At 37.9% G+C, this 12,455-nt stretch overlaps 1 protein-coding gene across 1 annotated transcript; it reads right to left on the reverse strand.

The window, feature by feature from the left end:
• Positions 1-2,800: 2,800 nt before the first annotated feature.
• LOC127427744 (activity-dependent neuroprotector homeobox protein-like) lies at positions 2,801-9,734 on the reverse strand. The gene is made up of 4 exons (XM_051675533.1): positions 9,371-9,734; positions 7,138-7,250; positions 5,989-6,078; positions 2,801-5,883 (listed from the first exon to the last, which is right to left on the reverse strand). Exons 2-4 carry the CDS (start codon positions 7,243-7,245, stop codon positions 3,172-3,174), a joined length of 2,910 nt encoding a protein of 969 aa, XP_051531493.1. The 5' UTR covers positions 7,246-7,250; positions 9,371-9,734; the 3' UTR covers positions 2,801-3,171.
• Between the last annotated feature and the right edge of the window lie 2,721 nt (positions 9,735-12,455).

Consider the following 12,455-nt stretch of genomic DNA (forward strand, 5'->3'; position numbering starts at 1 on the left):
AGTGCGGTTTCCCTATTACGTCAAACTCCAGGATTCCTGCGATGTCAATGTTGACATAAGGGACAGTAGTTGATATTTTAATTTGGTGTGTATAAATGATTATAGTTTAATATACATTGCTTATCTTTCTATTTTCAGCATTTAATCTTTAATCGCTCCCATTTTTTCCCCATTTTCACATTGTTTTTCTGCTTTTATTACTTTTTAACACAATACAACTACGTGCATTTTACCGCACACACTGGCCTTTCTACTTTATCGCGATTAAACTACATGCTTTACCGCACACATTTTTTACACGGATCATTGCATCTATCTCAAACCACTGGTGATCAGGAACCACCACCACAACAACAACAAACAATTGCAGTAAGTCATGGCATCACCTCACGTTATCGCTACTTGCACCACGTTTACTATAACTTCTTCCATCAGCAGTGAGGGACTTACATGTGACAAATTTAAAGAATTAGTCAAGCTGACAGAGAAGATAAATGAGTTAAGAGACACGCATCTGAACGCTAGAGGAGGTCAGTGAGAAAGAGAAGCCGGTAGATACTGTTTCGTATGTGGGTAGTACAGCGAGCAACACATACATTTTGGTTCCGGCTGTAAAGCCCCCACAGCAGGGCGTTTGGGTGACGTCTCGGCAGCATACTCATAGGGCAAAGCGACACCACTCTCCCGTTCCTGTTAGGATTTCCAATTGACTCTCCCCACTCAGTGATGCACCCACTGAGAATCAAGTTGAAAGCCTCCTTGTTATTGGTGACTCTATTGTAAGGAATGTGGAAATAGAGACTCCAGCCACTATTGTTAAATGTATTTCAGGTAACAGAGCATCTGACATCAGATCAAATTTACAATTGCTGGCTAGTGATAAACATAGATTTTCTAAGATTGTTATTCATACTGTATTCATATGTAATATACTCTGACCCCCTCCCTGCTTGTCGTGGTGACGAGGTTTATAATAGATTAGTGTCACCAAATGGCTGGATGTCTGAGTGGTGTCCAGCGAATAGCACAAGATTCATAGACAACTGGAAGAGTTTTTGTGGAAGACCTGACCTACTTAAAAGAGATGGACTCCATACCTCCAGGGAAGGTGTCACTCTCGTCTCTAGTAATATGGCTCTTAGTCTTAAGTATCTGACTAACTGGGGCCCAGGTCAGGAAGCAGACAAATCTGAACATCTGCTAGCTGCCTTGAGACATCACACGTCACATAAACTACATAGTGAATAAATCACCTTTATATCATATAGAGACAGTGTCTGTTCCCCGAACTACCAAACACAAAACCCTCAGTAAGTCATTTAGAAACATTTTTATTGAAGTCAAAAAAAAAAAAAGAAAAAACTGAAGATAAACATCATATAAAAGGTAGGGCTACTAAACATTAGATTGCTTTCACCCAAATCACTAACGGTAAATTAAATTATCATAGATCAAAGTTTGGATTTGCTCTGTTTGACTGAAACCTGGATTAAAACAGATGAATATATTAGTTTAAATGAGTCTACTCCCTCAGGTTATTGTTATAAACATGAGCCTCGTCTGAAAGGTTGAGGAGGTGTTGCTACAATTTACAGTGACATTTTTAGTGTTACTCAAAGGTCTGGATATTTGTTTAATTCTTTTGAACTGATAATGCTTAATGTGACATCGTCAGATATAAATAAAAAAATCTTTGTTGTCTTTTGATCTTGCAACAGTATATAGACCACCAGGGCCATATTCTGAATTCCTTTGAGAATTTGCTGATTTTGTCAGATCTAGTGGTTGCTGTGGATAAAGTTCTAATCGTCGGTGCCTTCAACATCCACACACATATTGAAAATGATACACTGGGATTAGCATTTTTCAATATTCTAAACTCTGTTGGGGTTAGACAAAATGTGACAGGTCCAACCCATCGCCAAAATCATATGCTAGATCTAATTTTGTCATATGGAATTGATGTTGATAATATAGAAATTCTGCCGCAGAGCGATGATATCTCAGATCACTACCTCGTCCCTTGTATGCTGCTTAGGTCACTTAATCTATGCAACGTTATCATTCAGATAGAACTTCTTTCAACTACTAAAGATACCTTCACTAATAATCTTCCAGATTTGTCTCAAATACTCAGTATGCCAAAAAGTTCAGAAGAACTTGTCACAGAAAATATGGATACAGTCTTCTCTAGCACTCTAGATAGTAGACTGGGGGAGAACGTAACAATTGGGGGCTCATCCAGAATCAAGGGAGTAAAAGCATATGTATCTATCCTCTACGCCAGTGGTTCCCAACCCTGTTCCTGGAGGCCCTCCCAACCCTGCACATTTTGTATATCTCCTTTATCTGACACCCAATTCAGGTCTTGGAGTCTCTACTAAGGAGCAGAGTTAAATCAGGTGTGTTTGATTAGGGAGATTTCCAAAATGTTTAGTGTTGGGAACCAGAGCTCTACGTGTTGAGACAGATTTATGACCATTAAAGCAATGAACTCAAGATGTGCCACTTGCGCACTCTTGAAAAACCAGTAAGAATGCTACTTATATGTTTACATGGCCACATAAGCTACGTTCTCTGGAAGGAACCTGAGTGTGTTTCTCTTAATCCATAAACGAAGGAAAGCACCATTCTCTGTTACTTGCCGTTTCAGAACAAAGATTTCTGCAAAGACCCTGGAATAAACCATTTTCTTACGTGCATGTAAATGGGGTCACTATTGGCTCAACTAAGAACCTGGTTTAACGTAACAAATCAGATGAACTATCTTTATAACAAAAAACAACCAAGCACTTGATAGTAAATTACACAATTTTTATTTGATCAAGAAAAAACAATAAACCTATCAATTTTGTTACAATTCCAACAAGTGTATGATTAAATACAGAGAACAGTTAGAAAAAAAAAAAAATGGGGGGGATCACCAAGGACTATGGATTGGTTGAAGAAAAAAATCATACAGTATATTAGTTTTTCTGCTCTTTGACAGCAGAATTGCAAGTAAACAGTACTTTAAGTTCAAAGTGTGTAACCCATCTGGCTTTCCAAGACTTTCAGTTCAAGTTCATATGATAACGTTTGATGTCAACCAAATATGAGGCAATGACTCTGACCGACAAATCTGGGCACGGAGAGTTCTAGAAGTGGGGATTGTCACCACAAGCATCATCATCATCTACCAAGCAACCCCACCTTTTTCCCCTTCACTTCAAAACGTCCTGCTGGTCTGTAGTGGCTCTCTTCAGGAGACAAGCTGCCTGACCAGGTTGCCTCTTCAGGACTGGAGCCAGAAACAGAGCCATCTAGACTTTTGGCTCCAACTCTGGGAGAATTTCCACTACCCCTCACATCACTTTCATAATGGAAGCTTTCTTGCAGCACTGTTTCTTTTGTGGAAGGCCTACACGCTGCAGCTTGTTGATTCAGTTTCATATTTTCATTAGACATCACTTCTGGCTCTGAATCACTGTCAGAGTCAATGGCAATAGGTTCTGAGGATGATCCAGGGCATGGCTTGAAGGCACAGTTGCTTTGACTACTTTGTCCAGTGTTTAAAGTCAGCTTCTCCTCCTTGAATCGCATAGCTCTAGCACCATCATCTGCACAGAAACCAACAGGAGCCTTCGGCCTAAATGTTGAGGTCCTTGAGAATCCGCTGTTTTCTTCATTGTTGACGTCGAACAGCCACTTGGCGTCAAAGTTCATGTCATGCTTGAGCTGGCACACCGTCTTCATGTTAAAGCCTAGTAATATAGCAGGTTTGCGGGTGATGAAATCCCGTTCACATAAGCGCCTATGGTTAGCGAAATGGCTTGAGACATCAGACTTCCATAACCAGAGACTTGCAGCAAGTTTCTCAACCTCCCGTTGGGAAGGGTAGGGATGCCGATTAAAATACGCTGTAAGGAAAGCTTTTCGTGCCTCGTAAGACCCATCAGCATGGCCTTTGGGATCCAAGGCCAACACAACAGGCTCCTCTGGCTTCTCAACAAAACCTGTCGGGTAATACCTAGACTGGTCTACCATTTTCCTCCTCTTGGGGTCAGATGCATCTGGTGCAACAAAGTCGCGCTTGAGAGACCCAGCCCCAGGTGAGCGCAGTGCAGTTGAGATAGACTTGCTGCTCTGACCTTTCGGTGTCTGGCAAACGCCTCTGCAGTGGACCAAATGAAGCGTAATAGTGGAAGCAGTCATGTTGCTAGTGTACACACCCAGGCAGTGTATGCACTTGTATGTTAGCTTTTTCTCCACAGGGTGCAACGTTTGAAGTACTTGATGGCGGTCCCGTAAATGGTGGGCAAGGGCATCTGAGATGGGACCTTTGAGAATAGAAAAGCATAGAGGGCAGAGTGTTTTACCAACTTCTTTCTTCTGGGACACTGAAGAATGGGACAGGTTTCGGCCAACAGAATCACTCTGATTCTCTGGCGGCTTTGCAGCTGGCTTTATGGACCTGGCCACAGCACTGTTTTGTGGCTGAGCAGCTGAAGATGCTTCCGGTGTCTCCTTCATGTTGTAGGTAATTACAATAAGCTGAACATTTTTGGGACTTCCTTGTTGAAGTGTGAGATCAAATGTGAGAGGAGAGCCAGTGGGAGCATCCCCTGCCTCGTTAGGGTGTGCCAGCCGCTTATGTGCTACAATTTTCTCGACTTCATGAAATGTGGAATGACACTGTGGGCATGATAACCCATGCACAAGCATATGGTTCAACAAAGAGTCGCTGGGAAGGTAACGGTTACAATATAAACACTTGCTAGTAAAGTTGTGGATCTTCATGATATATTTCGCCATGGCTCTCACCTTTTCTGCCTGATGCTCTTTTTCGAAGTGAGCACTATATGCATTCTCAGGAAAAAGTTCATTGCAGATGGTGCAAATTTTCCACTTCTGTGTTTGTGCGGTGTTCAGAGCATTGGCTGAGGCTTTCTTACCCTGCAGTGAGGTCAAAGTGGCAGTAGCAGCATGCACTGATGAAGAGAGAGGTAGGCTCTTCAGTGAGGGTGAGAAAGAAGCCGACTGAGCATTAAGATGTGTAGCACCATGCACGCCGCAGCCGCCCAGGGGTTTTCCTGCATGTGACTGTGAGACGGCACCAGACATGAAAGCTTTATCAGGTAGTGTAATGCGCACTGGTTGACCAAGCACAGAGTTGCCTGCAACACTTGGCTTGAAATGGTTGCCTACAGGTAACACCGCCATTTTGGGCATACTGAAGCGATTCATTTGAGGCGTCTGAGGACGCACACCAGGAGTGATTGTAACGCCCCTCTGAATTATGTTCGCCTGGGGCCTAGTCACTATGACGTTGGTGTGTCCAATCATAGCAGTGACTTGATGGCCAATGCGTTCATGGAACTCGATAACATGCTGCACCAGTGCTTCATACGAACGGGGCGAAAAGTGGCAGCTCTTGCAGTGGATTCCATGACTGTTACCAGGTGCCTCGACACTGTTTTCTTGCTTCTCTGAGTTTTTTCCAAGGTAAGGTGTTGTCACATGCTGGAAGTGTTCCCTGTAGATGTGCCTGCGCACCACATTGTACAGTCTATCTCGATAGGTGCACTTCTTGCAGTAGTACACCGGTAGCTCTTTTCGATCGCCCGGCAAAGGCTTGTCTACGCGCATGCCATCCCTTACCCCAACCTGGGCTCCGTGAGGACCAGCAGCACCCTGTCGCACCATATTGTGAGGCATATGGAAGAGCCTGACATGGGTTTCCAAAGTCCTCTTGTTCCCACTGTATGTGCAATAGGAGCAGTTAAGGAGGATTCGGCTCTCAAAGTCTTCTCTGTGAACATTGCGGAAGTGGTTTTTGTAGGCAGAGAAATACTTTGAGGCAAATGGGCAATCTGAGCAGCAAAACTGCTTCGTCCTGTAGTCCTGCAACAAATGAGAAACAAACAAAAATTAAAGGGGAATGTTTTGCCATGCAAAAATAGTATTTTGCTTTGAAGATTTGTGTTGCAGCAGCTGTGTGTGTCATACCTGTGCCTTTGTCCAGGATGGATCCCAAAAACAAACATCAAGGTAGACTTGATTCATGTAAGAATCACTGGGGCCAAACTCTTTGTAGTCCTGCAAGAAAAAGGACAGTTAAAAGAACTGCAATGTATTCAGTGAATGTATCTACAGAATATTGGGTTTAATTAAGTGTCGAGTATGACACGGAAGCACGATATGAAAATCAAAATAAGTCTATACAAGGGTCATTAACAAATAAGGTTGTCTGAGTTGATAAAAATTAGAAATCTTTTAAAAATCTAGTTTAAAATACAAGTTTGTTGAAATATAATCTTTACATCCATGTTGGTTCAAATTTTGTATTTTGAAAAACATTTAAGAATTATCTACACACAATACATACATACATATATATAATGTATGTATTAAATGTGACTTAAATTTTTGTTGTGTGATGTACCCCTCAAAAAGGTATTAAAATACCTTCCTTGCACCTTACATACATTAGAGTGTACACAAATTTTATAATTAATTTCAAAAGAATTTCCAAACATTTTTTATTTTAAAAGGTGAAAAATATTTTGTACAAATATTATTTTTTTAATCAAGAATATTTAGAAGTTCTCTGAGGGTTACAGAAAATGACCTGAAGAAAATATCAATATATTGATTTTTAATGTTATAACAAAATAAAAATAAAAATTTTAAACTACAAAAGACAGTCTGGAGGTCTGTTTTTTTGTTACATGACAAAAAAAAATGGCTACCTACATGTTGGCTTCACAATATGACTGATTTGGTGGACATAAGTTTTAAAAAAAATAATATTTTAAAATAAAATAATTTTACTGCTCATTTTCTTTTAAGAAATATCAACAAAAGATCATTCTGCATTACTCATAAACATTTATTTTTCCAAGAATTTCAGCTATGACATTTAATTTTTTTATGTCTCTGGACAGTTTTACCACGTGAATTTTTTTTTACTTTAAGCCCCAGAAAAAAATGACTTTGAACTCAGTAATTGCAAACATGTTTATCATAGAAGAGGTGTATTCAAATAACTGTGTGAATTACATTTGAAATGTATTTTTGAATAATTGACTAGATCCAGACAACTACAAAAGTGTCACGTGACATCATTGACCTATAATACACTTTTTGAATAATCACCTCTACATGCTCTTTGCAGTAGTCAAGGCCAATATCACTCAGCAGTCTCTTGACTTTCTTCCTGGCCTTCCTCAACCGAGTGAGGTTATTCACTGGAAGCTGAAACATCTCTTCTACATATTAAAAAGAAAGAAGGATGTTAGTTAAGCTCATATTTGCTCAGTCTCACTTGTGTTTTTGTTAAAGCTTAAGTATGTTATTAACTTCTGCGTCACTAAGCGGAATTGCAAAAATAATCAGTTTTCAAACAGATTTCAGATATCTCCCCTCAACTTCCATTGGCTGTACAAACAGATAGTCCCGCCTTAAACTTGCACCATTGGTTGAGCCAATGTCCCCATGTCGGGCTGTTTTGATACTAGTGCCACAGAGTTATAGTGTGTTTGTGAAATCAGCCTTCAAATGGTTTACTTGTAGTTGTCTCTGCATTATGCTGAGATACGAAAAATAAATTTTTACATCGAAAAAATATATATATGGTTAATTTAGTAAATGTGCAAATGTAGATCACTGAATATATTTGCAGCAAGACCTCAGAAAAATGTATGTTGAAGCTAAGCTAATAAATAAATAGGAGCCTATATCGTATCTGCTTTAGCGATGTTAATGATTACTCGATTAATTGTCATTAATAATTTGATTATTATTATATATATTTTTTTTATATTTGTTTTTGTGTGTCTATAATTATGTGGGACCACTGGGATGTTCTTATGGGTGAGGTTGGGGATTGGGGGGGGGGGGTAATAGAGGGGATTAAGTATTGATTCGGTTTTTATTTGTTCTTGCTTTTATGTGTTAATATAGGAATCAATAAAAAATATTAATCCAAAAAGAATAAAAATAAAATTGATCGAGTAAGCTTATCAATAGTCGATTCATTAATTCAGAACAAATACGTCAAGTAATCATGCCAGCAAATGTTGATAAGGCAGACGTTAATTCATACAGTCACAGTCATCCACAGTCATAAAAAAAATTAGGCAAATTCAAAGGTGCGAAATATCCCACGATCTACAATGTGAAGTTAATGAATTCCAAAATGTGTACCTTATATTAAAGTTATTATTAACAGTAATTCAATACAAAGCAATTAACCAATTCACACAATCATACTAAACATAGCCTAAATGTATTAAAATACACTGAACCAAGAATATTTTAAGAGGAAAATGCTAATACTTGCATTTCTTAAGTGCATTAATTTAAATTAGATTTAAAAAGTAGCTAAATGCACATTTTATTTAGAGTCCTCCATGTGTGTTTTGGGTTATTAACGTTAATGATGAATCGATTAATTGAGCGTTAATTTCCACATTGGTCTGTTTCTCAAGCGCACCTATTATATCACTTCTGAAGATATGGATTTAACCACTGGAGTCATATGGATTGCTTTTATACAAACTGAATATACTTTTTGGAGTTTTAAAGTTCTGGTCACTATTTACTTGCATTGTATGTACCTACAGAGGTGAGATTCTGCAAAAAAAAAAACATTCGTGTTCTGCAGAAGTAAGTTTGGGACATCTGGGATTGCATGAGGGTGAGTAAATGATGAATTTTCACTTTTGAGTAAACTATTCGATTCAGTTAGTTCTATATATTAAGCTGGGATACAAAAAAAGCTACACCTCAGCTTTGAAGACACTTTAATTATAAATATGTGCCAAGGGCTCAGAAATGGTAAATATGATCAAAAATGCATTATGTAAATGTTTCTGCATTGTTCAACTGAAATGATAAAAAGTGCTGACAATTCTGAAGTCAGTTGCAGTAGTGGAGTAAGAAACCATCAGACACAGATCTGGCAAAAAAGTAAACAAACAACATCAATATCAATCTGACTTTTGAAACAATGAATCCAAGCAGCTAAACTGTAACCCATGCAGAGAATGGGACAGCTGCTCGTATGAATGCAACTCCTGTGCAGCTCCACTAGACAATACAGGCCACAGCAGGCCTTGAGTAGTACTGATGGACTTAACAAAACAATACCCGGGTTATTCTGCCGTTACTCCTAACAGCATGCGGTAACTTCACAATTCAAGTAAAGTGATTTTAACCCCCCAATTTAATTTCAAATGCGAACCGTTTACAGAGAGACCAACACAATCGAAATCCCCCATGCACTGATAGTACGTTAGCTTAGCCACGGGATGCTTGATGTTCACACTGAACTACACACAAAAGCAGCCTAGATAGAAGAAAACATACGTTTATAATGATACGATACCTGCTTTTCTTCACGGCCTTGCATGGAATTCCCACCAAGCGCTTTGCTTTCAGTGCAACTGATCGTCAGGGTGAGAGAACAGAGGGAGATTGTGGTTTATTCGGCCCTGGCAGATGCTGCAGTTGTCCTTCGCGCTACTTCTGTTGCCGCCGGTGGATCTCGGCAACTCATCCTGAGAATCCGCACCCCGTGTCATCAACTGGATTTATATAGACCACAGTGCTGTTTCTGTTCACCTCATGGACTTGCTAATTAAATGAGCCGTTAAGATAGCCGGTTGTGTGGCTGCAGTACTAACACGGGACAGAGAAACTATTTTTCTCCTCGAGACTGTTCCACATACCAGTCCAGCCTGTTCAAAATGGCGAACGATTCTAGGCGGAAATGACGTATACACACAATATATATATATATATATATATATATATATATATATATATATATATATATATATATATATATATATATATATATATATATATATATATATATATATATTATTTACACACACACACACAGGTGGCCAAACGTTTGGAATAATGTACAGATTTAGTTGTTTCGGGAGGAAATTGGTACTTAATTCACCAAAGTGGCATTCAACTGATCACAAAGTATAGTCAGGACATTACTGATGTAAAAAACAGCACCATCACTATTTGAAAAAAGTCATTTTTGATCAAATCTAGACAGGACCCATTTTCAGCAGCCATCACTCCAACACCTTATCCTTGAGTAAACATGCTAAATTGCTAATTTGGTCTAATTATATCAAACACAGTTGAAAGCTATTTGTTCGTTAAATGAAGCTTCACATTGTCTTTGTTTGTTTTTGCGTTGCCACAGTATGCAATAGACTGGCATGTCTTAAGGTCAATATTAGGTCAAAAATGGCAAAAAAGAAATAGCTTTCTCTAGAAACTCGTCAGTCAATCATTGTTTTGAGGAATGAAGGCTATACAATGCTTGAAATTGCCAAAAAACTGAAGATTTCATACAAAGGTGTACACTACAGTCTTCAAAGACAAAGGACAACTGGCTCTAACAAGGACAGAAAGAGATGTGGAAGGCCAGATGTACAACTAAACAAGAGGATAAGTACATCAGAGTCTCTAGTTTGAGAAATAGATGCCTCACATGTCCTCAGCTGACAGCTTCATTGAATTCTACCCGCTCAACACCAGTTTCATGAACACAAGGTTGGGAGAGTTACTTTTGAAATGTATTCCACTACAGATTACAGAATACATGCTGTAAAATGTCATTTGTAACGTATTCTGTTAGATTACTCAAGGTCAGTAACGTATTCGAAATACTTTGGATTACTTCTTCAGCACTGGTAGATTTTTTCACTTGTTTTGACTATAAAAATTCTGCCAGTACAGTAAGACAAAATACACATGTTAAAAATACATTCTCTGAAAAACCTAAATATATTATGCAGTGTTGTTTCTAAAACAAGATATATCAGATCTTGTTTTAAGGATTTTTAGATATTTTTACAGGAAAACAATACAAAAATTATTATCAAGAATACGATTTTTGCCCTAATATCAAAGATCTTACTAGAAAAAAAGAAATTATGATCTATCGTGAATTTTCTTGATAAAAAAATATGATCATGCCTGGTAACGTGCATGTAAAATGGCTAGAAATAGCATTTTAGCTTAGCATAAAGCTGACAATTTACACAAGGTTTATTTCTATTTCTTCTGCTCCAAACTTACTTCAAACTTACTTCTCTGTCTGCTCATATGAATGTAACACATCATAAGAAAGTGTTTCACCGCTGTTCAAATGCACTTTGGATCGCATCATTTATATGTATAAATGTTTTCCATCTGAAACGACTAAATATTAAATGAAACAAATGACAATAAAATGCAAAGTAATCTCTTCAGTAATCAAAATACTTTTGAATGTAACTGTATTCTAAATACCAAAGATTTAAACTATAACTGTAGTGGAATACAGTTATATTTTGTATTTTAAATATGTAATCCCGTTACATGTATTCCGTTACTCCCCAACCCTGTGTATATATATATAGAGAGAGAGAGAGAGAGAGAGAGAGAGAGAGAGAGAGAGAGAGAGAGAGAGAGACCACCCTGATGTCTGGCTGGCTGACACAAGATAAATCAAGTGAGTTTAAGTCGTTGATTCACAAAATAATAGCACAAAGGAGGGTTTTGTTTTTTAAATTGCATATATGTTTACAAAAAATTTTCATTAAATAAGTTTTATCAATTGAGATTATGAAATATTGTGCCCTCTAAGAAATCCACATCACATGATCTTAGAAAATGTTTAATAAAACCCAGAGTTTCAGACTTATCACCCTCAGATTTGGAATATAACATGGTCAGACCTTTGGCTTTAGCTCTATGTGTTTCCATGCAAATACAATCCAGCTCATATTCCATAAATTTGAGCTTTTCTAATTATTTGTCTTGATGATATTGAAGGAATAGTTTACCCAAAAATGAAAATTCTCTTATCATTTACTCACCCTCATACCATTCTGAGATTAATATGATTTTTCTTTCTTCTGCTTTTTAATATAAATTATCCTCCCTGGCCAGTAGGTGGCAATATGCACAAAGATTAAAAAAAAAAAAAAAATTAAACAAAAGAAGAAGAACATTTGTTGATTGATTTGTTTCTCACCCACACCTATCATATCGCTTCTGAAGACATGGATTTAACCACTGGAGTCATATGGATTACTTTAATGCTGACTTATGTGATTTTTGAGCTTTAAAGTTTTGGACCCGTTGACTTGAATTGTATGGACATACAGAGCTTAATTCGTGTTCTGCAGAAGAAAGAAAGTCATCCACATCTGGGATGTCATGATGGTGAGTAAATGATGAGATAATTTTCATTTTTGGGTGAAATATTCCTTTAATTCTGACTTTTGGACAACAAACTCTTAAGTATCTTCTCTCAAAATAGACCAAAATAAGTTTTGTAGCCCTTCATGAACTGGGGGTTAAAGGTCAAGCTAAGATAACCCTTAGTGACAGTATAGCCTCACAATTGTACTAAGGGTTTTCTTTGTAGCAATTGGGACCTGATATTAATTGAT

This window comes from Myxocyprinus asiaticus, chromosome 37 (assembly GCF_019703515.2).
Source record: "Myxocyprinus asiaticus isolate MX2 ecotype Aquarium Trade chromosome 37, UBuf_Myxa_2, whole genome shotgun sequence".
Classification (NCBI taxonomy): Eukaryota; Metazoa; Chordata; class Actinopteri; order Cypriniformes; family Catostomidae; genus Myxocyprinus; species Myxocyprinus asiaticus.

Excerpts from the sequence above, each read along its gene's own strand:
- LOC127427744 (XM_051675533.1), bottom strand. The coding sequence starts at position 7,245 with ATGTTTCAGCTTCCAGTGAATAACCTCACTCGGTTGAGGAAGGCCAGG. Across the intron at positions 6,079-7,137 it reads ACTGCAAAGAGCATGTAGAG|GACTACAAAGAGTTTGGCCC; the intron begins GTGATTATTCAA and ends TTTTTCTTGCAG. Across the intron at positions 5,884-5,988 it reads CATCCTGGACAAAGGCACAG|GACTACAGGACGAAGCAGTT; the intron begins GTATGACACACA and ends CATTTGTTGCAG.